Raw genomic sequence first — 18356 nt, 5'->3', positions numbered from 1 at the left:
AATGTATTAAAAGTAAACTTTTTGTGTGCTATATACAGAATTGTAATACGATTTACAATTTAATAAACCGACCGTCTCTGTCCATCCAACGAACCGAGCAATAATTTACATGTAATCAGGAAATGTAAGGTATCTTTTTATTGCTTTAATTTGAGTTCAATGACCAATTTCACAAACAAGCAACCCACGTCGCCATATTATTCGTGGCTATTGGGCGACATCTAGTGGACAAAGTGCATCATTATCGAGACTGAAGTGTGTCTTGTAATGATCACATTTGTTCACGAGATGCCCTGATGAACCTACTCGCGACAAAAATTGCCTGCGAACGCACCTTTAGTGCGGCGAGCAAGAGTTTGTGCGTGAAGAGGTGTGAGGCAGCAGCGTGCGTTCAGGCGTGCCCGGATTTCCTTATTCTGACATCACGTAACCGGAGCCTACCTGTTACGGGGTAGGGGACGGACAATTTTTATGAATGAGGCCGGAATTGTACCGAGATAACGGCCAGGGGGTGAGAAGGACTGGCCGGCAAAAAAGAGTCAAGTGCCCAGCTCTGCCATCAGGATTAAGTTCTTCCGCAATTTTAAACGGCCTGTTCCTTTTAAGTGAGCCCGATGAAATCGGTCATCCAGGTGATGACGACACCCAGCGACGAAATCAAGCGAGGATGAGCTAAGTAGTTTTGTTGTCGTGAAGTGGTTCGGGACAACGTGATTGTCTGTAGGACCGAGCTGCGGAGGATGTGAAAGAGTGCAGTCGTTAAAAGTAGAGTTAAGTTCATAAGTGAGGGAATGGAGTTTCGAAATGGTAAAGACGGAGAAAGCTTGATATCATATGCATATTGGTGAAGGGAAGTGAGGAAGAACGATTTTGTCCACCAGAAAGCTGAGCAGCCTTGACTTAAAAAATAAGATACATGCTTTAGAGCCATCTGATTCACATTATAAATATCTTCTGAAGTACTCGACGTAATTAGTTGTTGAAATGTTGATAACGCGAGCAGGAAAAAGAAAATCCAAACAAAACTTTACTTTGAAAATCCCAACAGGACCAATGTTTGACAGCTCACTCGGCTCAGGCCAGGCAAGCAGTGACGTCACCGCTCAGTCAGTGACGACGCGGACGAGCGAGCCCGTAAAACGCTGAACCCCTTTTTTCTGTTCGCTTTTCACGTTCTTTTGTCGTCTTTTTCTCAATTCCTCACACGTCGTTTGACTTATTCGTCGGCGAACGAGCGACTGGAAGAATGTGCTTTTCCGTATGGCGTAGCTTTGTCCTTCGTCGTCGTCTTCCCTCTTTTTTGCGGTCGAACACTGTTTGAGTTTCGGGGGGTTGAGCACCAGGACGACGACGACGACGACGACGGCGGCAACCGAAGAAGGTTGTCTCGACAGCGGACTCGTCGGTGGACATGTCGGAGCTTGCCTTCCGAGCCAGTTAGCGGACATGTCGTCGCAGTAGAGGACGAACCTGGATCGACCTGGACTGATCTGGACGGCCCGACTGTGGCTTGGAGTGCAGGTCCTGCCTGCGAGTCGGAAAACCAACAAGACAATAAGAAAATAAATAAATAAAATAAACAACAACAACAAGAAATAAATCAAACATTTCCCGACCGACAGTGGCATCTACTTGAAGTTGGAGATTTGGGTTTGCAAGATGACATCCAACACGCCAGAAGACATGGTGAGCTTTAAACAACCTCGAGCAAAAAAAAAAAAAAAAAAAAGAGAGAGACGACATCCTCAAAACCAGATTGTCAAAAGTGAGCTGTGCGGGTTCTCTTGTGGGAGCTAAAGTACAACTTTTTGGAACATTTTTGTAAAAAACATTATCATCTTTTACCTTGGTATCATTTTATTTAACTTACGTACAGTTTTGTAGACAAACTGTTGTGCATTGTTTTGAATGTTCAATATAATACATAACTAATTGATTGAGCTAGTCATGATTGATTAATTAACTACTTGTAATTATTGATTTATTGAACATATATCAAACACACCATAAGACACGGAAGTAAAATCAAAGAGAAATATGAAATAAATCAATGCATATCTTTGTTCAAAACACTTCATATCTTCAATATATGCTGTATTAATAAAAAAAACGACAACTAAAGAAGAAAAACGAAGAGACCTTATATTCATGCATGAATAATCTTATTGATGAATTAAATACTAAAGTTTTAATTAAATTAAATTAAACCTGACGTTTGAATTGTGCTTAATGTTACAGTGGCTTTTGGGAATATAAAATAAAATGGAGCTCAGTGTAGTGACGCTGTTCGCATCAAGGTTTCAACTAGAAATTATTCTGGTTTTCAAGCCTGTGTTACGGTTTCACGTCAAGGTTCGGGTTTCGCACTCAGTTTGATGTTTTCAAAGTAGGCCCATTCAAAGTACACAAACACTACACTGCATCCGCATCCAGAAAATGAAAAATGTCTTTGGAGTGTATCACTCAAACAGGAAGTCATTAGCTTTTCGCTCCACAGGAAGTGGTCACGGACAATCCCGCCAGCCCATCTGACCGTTAATTGTTGAGTAGTTGAAGTGCGCTTGAAATTGATCCGAGGCTTGCGTCCGCATTTACCAGCAGCAAACATGGATCTTAACCTTAGCTCGCTGAGCAGCCGTCACGTTGTCACACCACACGCGCACAATAAAGAAGCAGCAAGGTCAAAGTCCCGTGTTTTGCATTGGGGCCATGACATCGTCACCATTGGCCCCGTCGGGGCCTGTGTGAATGTGCGACACCCTGCAGGAGGTAGCGATCGACTCAAATGCTTGTGGATCATAATTAACTGCTTGTAGAAGGCGCTAACAAAAAGTTGAGTAGCTCGTAGAAGATAGCACAAGCTAACAAGCGACTACAACTAATGCAAGTTGAAAAACAAACAAACTTTGCACAATACAACTTTTGCAAAATTGCCACCATATAAACTTTTGTTCCTGAAAAGGGAATTCCTTGAGAGTTGTCGATGTCAATTGTGTGTATTTGCGTGTGCGCCTTTCAGATTAACCTGCGACTGATCCTGGTCAGCGGGAAGACCAAAGAATTCCTGTTCTCTCCCAACGACTCGGCGGCTGACATCGCCAAACACGTTTATGACAACTGGCCAATGGGTGAGTCGCTTTTGTTGCGTTTGCCCTTCAATTGCCTTCCCGACAAATGAGGACATTTTTGTTTTTGGGGAGCCGATGTTTGACATGCGTGTTTGACGTTGGCAGACTGGGAGCAAGAGCAAGTCAGCAGTACCAACATCCTCAGGCTCATCTACCAGGGACGCTTCCTGCACGGCAACGTCACGCTAGGAGGTACATGTGCACACGCGCGCGCACACCCCCACACACTTTCTTTTTTGTGCACTCGCTCACACACATTCACACACTCAATATCTTGATTTCTCTCGAACACACACACACACACGCACACCCCCACACGTGTGCATGTGCGTGTGCATGCATGCTTCTTTAATTTATTTTTTCTGGGCTATGCAGCAGAACAGAGGAAGCTCAGTGCTCCTGACAAGCATCCTTTGAGCCCGACAGGAAGTGGAGCGAGAAAAAACAGTTGCCGGTTGACTTTGGCTTTCGGGAAAGACGCTTCCTTTCTCACATATGTCCCGATGTGCACCAAAAAATATTTCGTAGTGCAATGGACAACAAAGAGTTTTCTTGTCTCGGTTGGCTTCACACCCAAAATAAATTCAGCCGCATTTTTTTTACCTTCAATGATGACACCGCGACTGCGCATGTGCGCCCGAGCAGGCGTATAGCCAGTGGGGGAAAGCGCAAGTCGAGGCTGTTTCAAGAGAAAATAAATATAGAAATAAACGATTCGTCGAGTAATTAAATGAATTGTCTCATGAATTGATTCATCAACTAATCTTGTCAGCCCGACTCAAAAGATTGAAATTTTGCCTCCTACCACTCCAGAATGTTTGATATATGTTCCCATGCAAACATTATCCCGTGCGTGCGTGCGTGCGTGCGTGGCAGGCTTGAAGCTTCCCGTGGGCAAGACCACCGTTATGCACTTAGTGGCCCGAGAGACGCTGCCCGAGCCCAACTTCCAAGGTAAGCAATACCACATCAGTCTTTTACTTGGCCCCGCCTCCAAAACGCTACATTTGGTGACTTGATGTACACAATTGTCGTTGTTTCGAACTAATTGAAATATTGATCGTCCTTGCATCTCCAAAACGAGAGTAGAATATCTGTTGAAGCTTTCCCAACACATGTTGTCCACAATTAATTATCAGGATTTTTTTTTTTTGTATTGCGTCACCCACGGCTCCTTGACTTTTGAAGTCAAAATGTTTCAAGGAAAACGTCCTATTGAAATAAATCGTTGGTATATTTGTGAGATGCGTGCATTGTAAAGATGATCCGCTTTGCAGTGTGCGCAAATATTAACGGGTGTTATTTTTTTTGTGCTCAGGGCAGAGGAACCGGGAGAAAAGCGGGGAACGCAACTGCTGTGTCATCCTGTAAACGGAACCCTTGAACGTCGCCACACCCCCTCCTCGCCCTCCCCCGATGAAACACACGCTTTCTCATTACAACAGATTCACATTGGACCACTCAACTAGACTGATACAACCCCATCCCGCCACCCCATCCCTACTTTCTCGACACTGTAAGCCTTCACACACACACACACACGCACACACCCCGTTCATAACTGGCTGCCAGCTGGTTGCCATCGTGGTGACGATGCCTTCCATGTTTTTTTTTTTAATTCAAACAAGTGCGCTAATATGCCAACACGCACGCACATGTTGGTGGCCATCTTGTTGCCAAGAAGAAGCGGACGAGCCGCTCCACAACAGGGTTGTTCGCGCAGGATGAAAATGAGGACAATTTGTGCTATCCTCTGCGTGAATATACATATGTGTGTTCTCAGAATCGTGAATTATTAACGACGTCAATTTTTGCACAACATGAGAATGTGCTCGTCATGCACATTGATTAACAAACATGCATGCATGGCAGTCAATCAATGTGTATTGTATGTATGCAAGTGCGTGTGTGCGGGATGTGTGATTTGTTTGATCTACAGATTCATTTTGATATGCGCTTAATGCTCTGTTTATTTTTGTATTTATTTTTATTTTTTAACACGTACAGGAAATCAACATTTTCGGTTAGAAATAGCCACACGTCTACACGCATACATGTCAACCACATAACTTATTGAGGTGTCATGCGGCCGCCATGTTGATGATTTGCTGATCTGATTAAAAGGTGTGCACTTGTTTTTTTTTTTTTTTTGTTTTTTTTTTTTTTTGGTGTGTGTGCGTGCAGGCGTGTTGACGAAGCATGAGATCATCATAATTGTGTGCGTGTAAGATTGCCAGGGTATTTTATTCGTCCAAGTGTTATATATTTCAAGGCAAGCGTGGAATGGCTTTAATGAGTAGTCGGGATCATTTATGTCCACGTAGGTGCTGACTTTGAACGGCCACACATGTAAAATTGTGCAACTGGCATGGTTTCTGTCTGTTCTTCAGTTTTTCCAAAGTCACTTCGTTTCAGCAACAACATGAAAGTCGTGGTCTTTGTTGATGCTTTTCACCAGTAAAGTAGAAAACAGTCCCATCTTGTTGTCGAGTTGACATTTGCGTTGGCCTGCCATGAAATGAAATTTAGCCCTTGATTGGCTTGACTGTGACGGCCTCATAAATTTGAAATCAAAAGAAATGTTCACTGCTTCACCATTAATGCCGTTTCTGCATCAAAAGAAAAAAAAAAAGAAAACAGTTTTGTGTGTTAACCATTATTCACCAAACGATATGAAAATGGCCTGTATCATTTGATAGGCTACATAAAAAAAAAAAACAAAAACAAAAAAAAAAAAAAGTTTGTACCTCAACCACAACGGGCAAATGTCTCAAGACACAAAACCAACAACCGTTTGTCAATTGTCGCCAGAGGATCAATTAGTGAGCAGGTGGAAAAACACGTTTGTCCCCCGAGGGGGGAGGAGCGCTGTGACATGTTTGTTTGTCTTTTTCAGTGAATCGCTTCTTTGTCAAAATATTTTTGGGAAAATATAGCACCCGCTGCATATTATTGCTTTTATTACTCCTCAAACAATAATATAAACTAGCATATCATTTAAATGTAGATTTATTATTTGAGAAATCAGTAAACTATTCAATAAGATAAACAAAAATGTCTTAGTGTCAAATATTTATGTTTACATTAAATTAACAAAACAAACCCCAAAAATGCTCAGTCCGAAATTTAGTTTGTGCATGTTTTTAATTCACAACAAAGCCATTTACCAAGTGAATAAAATAAACCATGACAATGATGCCAGTTATTTAATAAAATATAAATGAAAAGAGTGTATTTCACCGATGAAATTGTTTATTTTGCAAATATTTTTATTTTGTACTACAATTTCTTTACATATGATGCAACAGTTCCTTCATGTGTGCCAAATGACATTTCCGTGACATTTGTGCATCCCAAGAACGTAAAAGATCAACTGATCATTTGTGTAGCTGAGTTATCTCTTTTGAGTGTAATTCATTCTTTTTTTTTTTTTTTGCTCAGGACATATTGAAAAAAATATAACATCCCAAAGAGAATGCTCATACAACTAAAATACAAATGCAAAATCATTAGATGGACGTGATCGCTCCTTGCCAGTCTGTGGGGATGCTCATTCTTCATATTAAGTCCTAATAATAAGTCCCGTGGCGGCCGGCTCAGGCGCGGCGCTGTCTCTGGCGACTTTTTAAATGAATTGAATTACAGACGACATTCCGTTGAGAAACTGTGCTACAAATTTTGGATTCCTGCTTGAATTTCAGCAATTTTAAAGACTGAAGTTAAAAAAAAAAAACTTTCAATAATACTGATCGTACAAGGACTTGCACAACTATGGGCAATTTGTACAAAATCAAAAACATCAATTATGGTGTGCCACAAGGGTCAATTCTTGGCCCCAAACAATTTCAATTGTACATGAATCACGGTCTAAAGCCATCAAAGATACTTGGGATTGTCTGTGTGTGTGTGTCTATCTTGTGAGTTGTGGGATTATGCTTTGTAGAACTTGTGGGGTGATTATTGCGTCACTTGTTTTTTGGCTTCAAATGTTTGCCAAGGTTCCACCGGGCTGACCTCCTGGTGGGATTCAAAACTTGTTGTTGTTGTTTTGAACTAAAGTTGTTTTGTGCCAAGTGGGAGCATCTGTACCGGGTGGCTGAGGGGCGGGGCTCCGGCGTCCTTTCTTATTGGCCACACTCCAGAGTCGATATCCCGTAGGTCTCTGCGTCCGGGACCATGAACCTGTTCAATCCGGCCGAGGATGAGAACGTGTCCATGGTGCACCCCGAGTACTTCATCATCAGTGGCCTGTCGGGGGTCCCTCACATCAAGCTCTACTACGTCTTCCTGTTTGTGGTCTACGTGCTGTCGGTGCTGGCCAACAGTGCCGTGATGGCAGTCATCTGCCTGGACCGCCGGCTGCGAACCCCCAAGTACGTGGCGGTCTTCAACCTGGCCTTCGTGGACCTGTTTGGGAGCTCGGCCCTGGTCCCCAAACTCCTGGATGTGTTCCTGTTGGGCCACCGTCGCATTCCCTTCCGCAGCTGCCTGGCTTTCCTGTTCTTCTGCTACACGTGCTTGTCGATGCAGTCCTTCAACTTGGTGGCGCTGGCCTACGACAGGCTCCTGGCCATCATTTTCCCGCTGCACTACCAGGTGAGGAGCAGAAAACGATGCGTTAGCTTCTCCTATTACCCAACGAGGCGGAGGCGCGAGGGTCGAGGTCCTCCGCCAGAGAGACAAAAAATCGAAACCTTTTCAGTTGCGGCGCTTGCAAGAGGACGAAGCGCTGACTCGAGTGAACTGTTTAAAGAGAGCGATTTGCGTCATTTTGATTTCGAAAAACGAGCCAAACCAATCGACTTCCATCGAATAATCGAGTCATCGGATGGGTTTGCATCAGGTGTGACATCTCGACCAAACGGGATTGCAAGTAACGTGTCACTAAAATAAGACATTACTCTGAACTGTGCTTATGACTTATCTCACGTCGTGCTCTTAGGATGGCCGAGTGGTCTAAGGCGCCGCGTTCAGGACCCAGTCTCCCCAGGAGGCCTGGGTTCGAATCTCGAATTTCCCCATTGTGGGACTAATAAAGGCAATATTATTATTACCCAAGGGGTCCTCAATCCTGTTCCTCGACGACTGCTGTCCTGCCTATTTTAAATCTCTTCTTGCTTGCAACACCTGATTCAAATGATCATTTTTGAATTTTGTTGCCCTCCGCCCCAAAAGTGGGCGCCCAGCTCTGCGTATCGTTTTCCTCTTGTTTTCATGCAGTCAAGTACAATAACGGCTGTTCCTGCAGGTGAGGATGACGCACCGCTTCATGTTCTCGCTGATCTCGGCCTTCTGGCTGCTTGTGCTGGTCCTGGTGGCGGTGGCCACGGGCCTGCTGACCCGCCTTTCCTTCTGCCGGTCCGTGGTGATCAACAGCTACTTCTGCGACCACGGCCAGATCTACCGGCTGGCCTGCAACAGCCACTACCCCAACTACATGGTGAGCTGCATCTACCCGGTGGTGATCTTCTGGCTGCCGCTGGCCTTCATCCTGCTCAGCTACGCCGCCATCGGCTGCACCCTGGCCAAGGTGGCCGCCGTCCAGGAGCGCCTCAAGGCCCTGCGCACCTGCGCCGCCCACCTCTCGCTGGTGGCCATCTACTTCATTCCGCTGCTCATCACTTTCACGCTGATGGAAAACATCCACCCCGACGGGCGCATCGTCAACCTGTCGCTCACCTCCGTCTTCCCGCCCGTGCTCAACCCCGTCATCTACACGCTGCAGACGCAGGAGATCAAAGAGTCGCTCAGCCGGCTCGTCAGGAGCGTAAAGCACGGCAAACAGACAAAAATATGGACGGTGCTCCATTAGGCAGTACAGCGGCTCGCACAATCTCCAGATATTAGCTGCCGCTTTACCCATTTTTATCCTAAATATATATATTTTATTTTTTTGCTTTGAGTTACGAGCAAAACTTTAAGATGCAAGCCTGAAATGATGGCAGCCAACAAGTCAAGGTTTGGCAGACAAGAAAAAAATCATTCGGCTCCGCCACTCACATATGAAATTTACGTCCAAACGCTCAAAAAGAGAATTGCACATTGCAGATTTAAAATAACCACACAAAATTGAGCTTTTGAAAGGCCGCTAGCTTAATGTGAATGCGCAATGCAAAACGCCATTGACAGGCTAACGAAACTAACTTCGGTAAGTTGCGGTAGTTGGAATGTTTTAAGCAAAGGAGATTCAAATGGAAAAAGTAGCAAAATATAATAAATAAATATAAAAATATAATATATAATTATATGATCAAATTGGAAGTTTTGGTAGGTGCTTGGAGGGTGATAAGGTGTAGTGTAAAAAAGTTAAATCCTTATCTGAGTCCTTTTTTTTACGCTCATCTCATGTGGGTGACCGTCAAATCTTAATTTAATGTGTTTTTAAAATTAGAAGGTACAAAACCATGTTTGATTCCGATCTAGTACAGATGACTCTTTACAGAGCAAGCTTCAACATGAACGTCATCAAGTCAGATTATTTATTTTTGTATTGTGTTTGTCGGGTCAGAAAGTATGTACAGATCAATGTGAATCCAGGTCTGGTCCAGGCTACGCAATCCTGAGGTCCAGGCTCTGCTTGAGCAAATCCAGACACCTTGAGCGTGTCCTCAGGTGGGTGTGCTGTTGGCCACCCGTCGGCGCTGGCTCAGGTGCTCCTGCCGAGCCTTGTGGTGGTCGCTCATGCATTTTTTGAAGGCGCCCACGTGGCTCTGGCACGCTCGCCAGTCCCCATGCTTGGCCATGCAGTCCTGCAGTGCTTCGTGCAGCTCAGCGCAGCCCGTGCGAGAGATCATTCGCTCCACAGGGTCTTCGGCTTCTTCGGTTTCTTTGGCGTCACCGCTGGCGTCCGTCGTCGTCGTCTTTGTGCTTCGGTTGTGGGGAGAAGCCGATGTCATTCTGTGCACAAATGTGCCATTGTCACAACTGACTTTTTATGGACGGGCAGATAAGATGGCAATTAACATTTTTTATTTCTAGTAAAATGTCCAAGCTGTCGCAGTCCTGTTATTAAGTATAAAAAACTCCATGATTATGTGATAAATCTACATTGAGGAATTTAACTGTACGTGTTGGTGACATTTCATCTCGACATGTTTTCATGTCAAATGTGTTGCGCAGTAATGGTAACGTAACGACACCGTTACGTGAGGTGACTGGTGTTACTCAGGAAAACTCACGCTCAAAGTCACCTTACGTGCAAGTACACGTGTTTGTTTTTTAAGCCATTTTCCATACCTTTTATCTTTTCCGCGATTGACTCTTGTGTATCCAACAGTCAAGGGAAATGTAATAAAGTCACAATCGTGCAAGAATATTTACATAAAAATAAAACTGTAATGAGTTGCTTGTTTTCTGGGCGAGAAGGGGAAACATTTAAACGTAGGACCAAATGTAATATACAAAAGGTTCCCCTTTAGGTAGGATTTAAGTGTATTGTATATATTATACACTCATATTGATAGTGCTGTATTTTTAGTTGTAAATAATATATTCGTAATGCCACTCACATGGTTATAGTGAAATAAAGGGGTGTTATGGGTCATGTGTTTTTGAAAGAAATGACATCAAGACTTGGAGTGTCAGTCAAATAGTTCCCCTTGAGCACCGCAACGTGATTAACACTTGTACAGGTACTATTGTAAGATACTATGAACATATTTCTTATGATAGTACTAATCGCTTAGTTTTTTTAATCCGAACATAACATAATATTATATATATGCGAGAACGTGTTATCTCAATTGGTCCATCAGTCAAATAGGTCCCTCCGTGCACAAACACTTCGGCCAAGGCAACGAGCAGTTTTGACAGGTACAGTACCACCATCACCGACACCATCACCACCAAAAACACGTAATAAAAGATAATGTTAAATTTAATGTGTTAAAACGAGCATGAGATAAATTTTGTGGTCGTGCAGGACTCCAGGTCATATATTGTTCCGCCAAAGTAAAGTGTTTTCCACCAACAAAGTGACACAATGCGCATTATATGGCAATATTATCCACGTGTATGCAAATGTACACGTTTAAAATGAATGTATTTTTATGAAAACCAATGTGTTCGGTTCTATTTTGCCGTGCCAACATGACTGCCATGTTTTTTTAAAGATCGTGTACTAAACCGGGACACCGACAAAAATAAACTGAACTGTCTGTTGTGATGGCTGGCGGTAGCTTGGCCACATGACAATCAAACAACGTAGGACGTTTGTATTAAAAAAATGTATTTTGCAAATAGTGTACCTAATGAGGTGTCCAGTAATTCTAGTGTTGTATACAAATGTCCAGCAGGGGGCAGCACGCAGTTGTGGAGGACGGGGGTCATTTTTTGTCGTTTGCCTTTTTGGTCACGACTACGTCACATGCATGAGGGCTGATTCGTGGGCTGGATTAAAAATCGACCTCGGGCCTTGCTTAGTTCAACCTTTTTTTTTTTTCAATTTGTCACCTCTCACCCTTACCCCAAAAATGGGCGTCCGTTCCTCCCCCCGGGACGGACTGCACAGCTCAGGAAATCAGACATATATTAATTCAATTCAATTCAATCATATTTACAATTAAAAGACTGATAAGAGAATTTGGGTAACCTTTAATTAACAAGGTATCGAAACAATTATCAAAAATAAGTATCAATGCGATAATTGGTTAGTTGTTTTTGAATCTGTGCACCTCTACAATATTTAATGCCATTGACCAAGTCACTTTTCCTTCTGCAACTAGACAGTGAAACAAATCCTCAAACGCAATTTTCAGTTTGTGCTCTGTAGTTTCTACTGTCAAAACATTGTTGCTTAGCGCAGTGACTTTCTTCTTCTCGAGGTTTTATTTGGCACGCACCACACCGTTCCGAGAAGGCGCGCACAGCAGGAACGTCACACTGAACAAGAAACACGCAACCGAGATGGCGCACTTGATGCCAAACGCATATTCCTTCGAGTCCGTCTTGTGCGGCGCATTCTTCTTCTCCTTCTGCACCTCGTCGGCCATTTTGATGGTATAGGAGTAGTTGCCGTTGTCGGCGGGCTGCACGTTCTTCAGCTTCAGCTTGCCGGTGAAGTAGTCGAGCTCGATGCGGTCGACGTAGCCCTCGGCGTGGCTTTCGAAGCCGTCAGCAGTGTAGGTGACAATCGCGTTGCCGTTGAAAGTCCACTGGATGTAGTGCAGCCTCTCATCGGTGGGGGCGTGATTGGTGGTTAAGATGAGGTTGTTGCCCGCTTGGACCGGCACCTGCTTATATTCATGGTCGGACCATGCGCCTGCCAAAAAAGCACAAAAGCTCACCCGAGTCCAGATACTAATACAAGATTAATTTGGATTCCCTTTGGACTTTTCCTAAGTTAGGTTCTAATTAGATCCAAGCACGTTTGTTAGTTTATATTTTTTTCAAAACTATTTTCTAGTTTAGGATTTCATTCTGTATTTTTCTTAATTCTGTTTGAATTCAAGGACATTTTCACTATAATGCTAATTTTAATTAGCTGTCAAACAATGACAAATTTGAACTGAGTTAATCACAGCTTAAAAATTAATTAATCGCAATTGGAACTACAAAAAAGTCTGTACTATTGTGGTGCAAGCTATTTTAGCGCCTAGCATTCAAGTAGCGGCAAATACTTCCGGGGGCACCGGCGACAGATTGACGTATGCAATTTTTTTTTTTTTCTAGTTTCTAGTTTGGCGCTGGTTAGTGTGACCTGTTTCCTGGTATATGCTGCTGATCCGTGAGCGTGGGGCGGCGCCTTTAGAAAAAAAATTGACAATCTTGAAATCACATTGTTTGAGATCACCGAGTGGCATTATGGGATGCACGGGCCGGGTCATTCTGCGCATGCGTTTAATGCATCCAAAATTTTGACTGGATTAATTACAAGAATATCCGCCAGTTAACGCTGTAAGTTTGACAGCAGTACTTAAGAATCATAAAACTTTGTTAGTTTTTGCTTTAAACTTATAAACTCACTTTTTTGTTTTAAAAATGAAACTCTTTAGCCTTGAAGCTAACTCTGGTCCAATTTATAATTTTTTAAAATGTTACTTAATGGGCCGTACACAAAAAGGGAGCATATAAAGTACTTGCACTATGTTACAGGAGCAACAGCTGACATTTACCGGGTACGAGGAAGATGACGGCCGCCCACAGCACATGGTTCTTTGCGTTCATCTTCATGGTGGTCTTCTGGACTCTGCGTACACGTTCTGCCAACACAACAAATGAGGTACAGTCGTCTTGATTGGGCTTTATATACCAACGTGACATCACAGCTGCGTCCCAAAAGCAGCTCATGTCCACAAAGCTTTGAAGTGGATGATAAGAACAAAGGTACACGGCACAAAGCCTGAAAAGGCATTTGGAGGATTGGCTCAATGTCCTCACTTCCTCTGCTGAAATGATTTTTCAAGGTCTGAAACCTCATTAGTACATTGGCATGAATTTATATATATTTTTTGCTTAACTCATTTACTGCCATTGACGGCTAAAGACGTCAAAGACGACAGAATTTTGAAAAGTCCTCTGAAAGCAACAGAACGCGAGTCGAGCGCTCGCGTGACACTCCCAGCCCGAGAGGATTTTTGTTAAACACCGGCCGCCGTCTCGCTCTCGTGAATGCCAATGTCACCTCCGCCGTGAGCAGCAGGTGCTATCCAATTCAAGCGGCAAATGACGTGATGCCAGTATGTGCCCTTCACTGAGAGATGAAGGTCACATCATCATCATGAGAAACAACTCAGCTGCATTAATGAGTATCCTACATGGATTTTGCACACACACTAATGAAACTCACACAGAACACCTGCTCTCTAAAATACAAAAAAATATTTTTGTTGTTTTTGAGTGTGTTAGATGCGTGTCAGTGCATTAAATTCCATTTGTCATGGGAGTGTTTTTGTAGTACGCGTGCGAGTGTTTCAGCAGTTTTGGTAGTGTGCGCGAGGTTCACTTTTGATCTTGAGTTGTGTTAGCACTTCGCATTTCGTACGTCCAGTAAGCAAGTGATGTCATCAGTTGCATATCGGCAGGTGTGAGGCACAAGTCTGAGCCCCGCCACCGTCTTGTCTCCTGATCATCATCATGATAATGATGATGATGACGTCACGTGAAGACATTTTCTTGAATCGAGAATAAAAAAATTTGGCTTGTTTCCCTGATTTGAACCGCTGCTGAAATTTATGTTGGCAAGCCGTTTTACCAGTTTTTAAAAAGAAAAGAAAATGAAAAGAGGATTAAGAGATTTTTGAAAAATGCATTTATTATTTGCTGATAATGATCATGAAGATGGCGATCAGCTGACAATGACAAAGATGAAGAAAAATCGGTAAATGAGCGAAAATGGCCAGAGTCCATTTCTTTTCAATTTTTTTTTCTCTGACACATAACAAACACGGCAGCTCACATTTTTAATACTAGAATGTCGATTGATGTCCGAAGAAGACTTTAATGGCATATTTCTGTTTCCCGTGCGTATGCAAGGCGCGCCACATCCTAAAGCGTGCCGTTGGCCGTCTGCAAACATCAAAATCGTTTTGGTTGTCTTTTTAATGAAGGAATGGCCTTTTTGCAAACCATCACACGGATGCTAAATGTTTCTCTGTATAAAATCAAACTATAGTCATGTTCGTGATTTTTGGTGTTATAAGTCACCAGGTCCTAGCGTACTGGATTCATTCTATTCACAGGCTACATCTTCGCTCTTTTGCGCTACAGGGGATAAGACAAAGGCTCCTTGATACACATTACGGGAGGGGGCAAAATGCCAAAATGTAAAATGCTTATGTGTGGCCACGAACAAGCTGCAGCATTGACCGAGACTACAAATAGCATAAATGAAGCTCTTGACCTCATTTCAACAAAGTTCCTTGACACAAAAGGGCCACAAGATGCCGCCAAAGCAAAGTTTTTCAATTTTCGCGTCTGGCCTGAGCACCAAAACTGGACAGGAATAAGTGAATTTTCCAGCAAAAGCAGACAAGTGTTTAAAAAAAAATGCAAATGAATAAGCCTAATAATCATTTCTGGGTTAGCATATCAAGCGCTCCTGCTCTGGATGTTTCTTCTTCTTACTTTCTAATGAAGGTGCGCTCCATTTGTGCACAGATGTCCAAGTTGTTAATGGGACGCAATTCTTAAATCTGCATTTCCTATCTATGACAAATCAAAGCGTATCGTAGCATATACTGTTTGTACTAGCGACCGGTGTGCTGTCAGTCTCGAGTCTTTGGCATTTTTTCCCCCGTTTTGGGCGCTCAGACGGCCACGTTGGCGAGCCGCGGGTCTGAGTCCTGCTCATATCGGTAGTGGTAGACCTCCATCTGGTCCCGGCAGGCCTCGCGGATGTTGTTGAGCCAGCGCTTGATCCCGCCGCGGTTCAGGTAGAGCACCATGAGGAACACCAGTCCGATCAGGGCCAGCACGATGCCCAGGAACACGTAGGACACGGCCTCCAGGTTCTCGTTCAGGCAGTCCACATCCTCGGCGCGCAGCTGCTCCACCGGCAACCCGCGCCGGGCCTCCGGTTCGGCGCAGCGCAGCAGCATGCCGTCAGGGCACTGCGATGCGTTCTTCAGCCACCAGTAGAAGGCCTCCAGCTCGCACGCGCAGCGAAAGGGGTTGTGCGCCAGGTAGACGCGGGTGCGCCTCTGCCGCTCCAAAGCGCTCACATACTCCCGGCTCAGACTGCGGATGGAGTTGTTGACCAGAACCAGCTGGTGCAGCAGCCGGAAGGCGTCCAGGCCGGCCAGGGGCACGCTCCGGAGCCGGTTGCCCGCCAACTCCAGACGGTGGAGGTCGCGCAGGTCGCCGGCGCCCAACGCAGCCGCCAACTGCGCAGCCGCCTCCGGGACGATGGACTCGTTGAGGCTCAGCGTGCGCAGCTCCCACAGGCCTTTGAAGGCGCCGTGGGACACGAGCTCCAGCCGGTTGTGGCTCAGGTCGAGCACGCGCAGGTGCGGGAGCCCCGCGAACGCGTCCCCCTCGACCGCGCGGATCATGTTGGCAGACAGCGACAGCGTGGCCGCCGCGTCCAGCGCGCTGCCGTTGGCCGTCGCGAACGCGCCACGCCTCAACGTCGTCAAGTTCATGCCGCGGAGGATCAGCGTGGACGTCCACGCCGGGACGCGCGCCGGCATCCCCGACGCCTCTTCGCCCGCGCGGCAGCTCACCGTGCCGGAGTCCCGGGAGCACGCGCACGCCGGTGGGCACGCGTCCTCCGCGCGGGCGCACGCCAGGAGCGCTGCCCAGCTCGCGAGCACGCACAGCCGCCGCGGGTCCGAGCAGGCGCGCGTCCGCATCTCGGCTCTCGTGTGAGCGTTCGCGCGCCGAGCGGCGGCACTTATCTGCTCCCTCCCTCGTGCATGCGCAGCCCGACGCCGCATCAACGCGTGCGTGGCGGGCGTTCACGCGCCTGCCTGGAGAAGAACTCATTTGTAGGTCCCGTTGCTCAATGACGGCAGGAAAAAATGACTGCAACAACACTTACAAATATTACCGGTCACTGTTCACCCTATAACCTAAAAAAACAAATGCAAAACTATGTAGTCTGTGCGCATTTATTCAACTCCAAAGTTGGACTTCAGCATAAACATACACACTGGTAACTACATACATGCATACATACATACACACTAACTAACTAACTAACCTCAAGCTGAGCATTGACGTAAAAACATTGATACTTGGAGGAGGAGCTAGAGCAGCAGAATGTAGACTTTGCCAATGATGGATCTACCTAGCGAGCTGCTGTTGCTAACCCTCCTAGCATAAATCCGTGTTTATAAGAAGGAATGGCAGGGCAAGTCGTCTTGCTGTCCTGTGATTTGGGATGAAAAACCGAATGTCCATGCTTGACATTTCTGTAGACCACCATGACTTTGTGGAACCCGCACCCCCACCGTCCCTCACTATCGGGTTTGCCTCTCCAAACAGTTTCCAGTCCAGGGTGTACACGGACCCCAATGGCAACCCCTGACGCCGTTTCTCCGTCTTTGGATTCATTTTCATTAATTGTACTCGTCACTATTTCATGCAACGTCCATCTATCCATTTTCTGTTCGGCTTTTTTACTGAGCAGATTAAAATGAGCAACGGTGGTTTTAGCAGAACTCGTCATCATCATTTTTTTTCATCGCTTGAAGTCTGAGGCGAACCACGCGTGAGCCACACGGCGCATCACTCGACGGCTGCTTCTTTTGTTTGCTCAACGAACAATGTGTCATCGTTTGACGCACAACAACTCGATCGCCTATGTCTTGCTTGATGTGGATGATTCTTTTTTTTTTGTGAAAAAGCAATCCTCCAGGGTTAATTGTTTTGTTTTGTTTTTGTTCTTGCTACTACTACTATTACTGCTACTCTGCTCTCTCTGCTCTCACCGTGCAACTCAACCATGCTCATTCATACTCTTTCTCTTCTTCTTCATCATGACCCTTGCGGGATTACTGACTGATCTTCTACTTGCTGCCACCTGCTGGCCGTCAGAAGCTGCACGAGACCCTCCTGTACACTCTTGTGTAAAAAAGAACGCAAGACGTATAAATACGTCTTTGGGAGATGAGGACTACATTTCTGAGTGTGTATGTATACATATATATATATATATATATACACACACACGTTTTATGGATTTAGTGATTTAAGGGGGGGTGTTGTACTATTGGCGTGTTTTTTTTTTTTTTTTCCCACTGTCTACACACAAGGTGGTGCAGCATGAGATAAATGTACCGACGCCCATCTGGATGGTTGCGATAAGCGCCGTAAAACGACATAAAGCTCCGCTTAGTTTGCGGCGTGACAGCAGCTCGTTGTTCCGTGCGCACACACACCAGGACGCCTCTCAGGACCTTGCATGATTTACTAGACACCCCACCACAAATAACGGCACCCCCCACCCCCGTGCCCCCCACACCTCACCTCTCTCGTCTCGGTGGCCTGCAACTTGAGTCTCAGCCTCTGAATTGATTTGCTCAGCAAAAGGCTGCCGGCTCACAGCCGTGACCTTGGCCGTCATGTCTGGAGGCTTTGCTCCATTTTTTATTTATTTTTTTTTTTGGGGGGGGGGAGCACCTGACTGGACTGCCCATACATGAGCTGAGAATGTGATTTCTTGACATCTGAGGCTGTCTTCACAGCATTGAGAATGTCATGGAAAGCTTTTCTTATTCTTAATATCCTTATTGCCGGCTTATACTCAATTCATTTACACTTTATATTCATTCTATACATTTTATTCCT

At 45.0% G+C, this 18356-nt stretch overlaps 5 protein-coding genes across 5 annotated transcripts; 2 read left to right on the top strand and 3 right to left on the bottom strand.

Annotated features, from left to right (window-relative positions):
* Positions 1-526: 526 nt before the first annotated feature.
* On the top strand, positions 527-5264 carry ubl3a (ubiquitin-like 3a). The gene is made up of 5 exons (XM_088279830.1): positions 527-1686; positions 3020-3128; positions 3234-3320; positions 4005-4082; positions 4447-5264. Exons 1-5 carry the CDS (start codon positions 1660-1662, stop codon positions 4497-4499), a joined length of 354 nt encoding a protein of 117 aa, XP_088135956.1. The 5' UTR covers positions 527-1659; the 3' UTR covers positions 4500-5264.
* A 501-nt stretch (positions 5265-5765) lies between these two features.
* On the top strand, positions 5766-10432 carry LOC148320367 (olfactory receptor 1E16-like). The gene is made up of 2 exons (XM_088279829.1): positions 5766-7724; positions 8377-10432. The coding sequence occupies exons 1-2, from the start codon at positions 7305-7307 to the stop codon at positions 8938-8940; spliced, it is 984 nt and encodes a 327-aa protein (XP_088135955.1). The 5' UTR covers positions 5766-7304; the 3' UTR covers positions 8941-10432.
* LOC148320366 (uncharacterized) lies at positions 9594-10508 on the bottom strand. Its single transcript, XM_088279831.1, has 2 exons — positions 10365-10508; positions 9594-10025 (listed from the first exon to the last, which is right to left on the bottom strand). Exon 2 carries the CDS (start codon positions 10022-10024, stop codon positions 9737-9739), a length of 288 nt encoding a protein of 95 aa, XP_088135957.1. The 5' UTR covers position 10025; positions 10365-10508; the 3' UTR covers positions 9594-9736.
* Positions 10509-11600: 1092 nt separating this feature from the next.
* LOC148320365 (uncharacterized) lies at positions 11601-13826 on the bottom strand. Its single transcript, XM_088280467.1, has 3 exons — positions 13750-13826; positions 13241-13327; positions 11601-12387 (listed from the first exon to the last, which is right to left on the bottom strand). The coding sequence occupies exons 2-3, from the start codon at positions 13296-13298 to the stop codon at positions 11954-11956; spliced, it is 492 nt and encodes a 163-aa protein (XP_088136593.1). The 5' UTR covers positions 13299-13327; positions 13750-13826; the 3' UTR covers positions 11601-11953.
* A 586-nt stretch (positions 13827-14412) lies between these two features.
* Positions 14413-16444, bottom strand: tpbgl (trophoblast glycoprotein like). The gene has a single exon (XM_088279941.1). The coding sequence runs from the start codon at positions 16415-16417 to the stop codon at positions 15374-15376; it is 1044 nt and encodes a 347-aa protein (XP_088136067.1). The 5' UTR covers positions 16418-16444; the 3' UTR covers positions 14413-15373.
* Positions 16445-18356: the final 1912 nt, after the last annotated feature.

The sequence above is a fragment of the Idiotropiscis lumnitzeri genome, chromosome 17, assembly GCF_059441095.1.
Source record: "Idiotropiscis lumnitzeri isolate Australia: NSW breed Sydney's pygmy pipehorse chromosome 17, RoL_Ilum_1.0, whole genome shotgun sequence".
NCBI classification, from domain to species: domain Eukaryota; kingdom Metazoa; phylum Chordata; class Actinopteri; order Syngnathiformes; family Syngnathidae; genus Idiotropiscis; species Idiotropiscis lumnitzeri.
The sequence above is the reverse complement of the archived record's forward strand: the minus strand, read 5'-3'. Positions and strand labels throughout refer to the sequence as shown.

Excerpts from the sequence above, each read along its gene's own strand:
- ubl3a (XM_088279830.1), top strand. The coding sequence starts at position 1,660 with ATGACATCCAACACGCCAGAAGACATG. Across the intron at positions 1,687-3,019 it reads CCAACACGCCAGAAGACATG|ATTAACCTGCGACTGATCCT; the intron begins GTGAGCTTTAAA and ends TGCGCCTTTCAG. Across the intron at positions 3,321-4,004 it reads CGGCAACGTCACGCTAGGAG|GCTTGAAGCTTCCCGTGGGC; the intron begins GTACATGTGCAC and ends CGTGCGTGGCAG.
- LOC148320367 (XM_088279829.1), top strand. The coding sequence starts at position 7,305 with ATGAACCTGTTCAATCCGGCCGAGGATGAGAACGTGTCCATGGTGCAC. Across the intron at positions 7,725-8,376 it reads TTTTCCCGCTGCACTACCAG|GTGAGGATGACGCACCGCTT; the intron begins GTGAGGAGCAGA and ends CTGTTCCTGCAG.
- LOC148320366 (XM_088279831.1), bottom strand. The coding sequence starts at position 10,024 with ATGACATCGGCTTCTCCCCACAACCGAAGCACAAAGACGACGACGACG.
- LOC148320365 (XM_088280467.1), bottom strand. The coding sequence starts at position 13,298 with ATGAAGATGAACGCAAAGAACCATGTGCTGTGGGCGGCCGTCATCTTC. Across the intron at positions 12,388-13,240 it reads CGTCATCTTCCTCGTACCCG|GCGCATGGTCCGACCATGAA; the intron begins GTAAATGTCAGC and ends CTTTTTTGGCAG.
- tpbgl (XM_088279941.1), bottom strand. The coding sequence starts at position 16,417 with ATGCGGACGCGCGCCTGCTCGGACCCGCGGCGGCTGTGCGTGCTCGCG.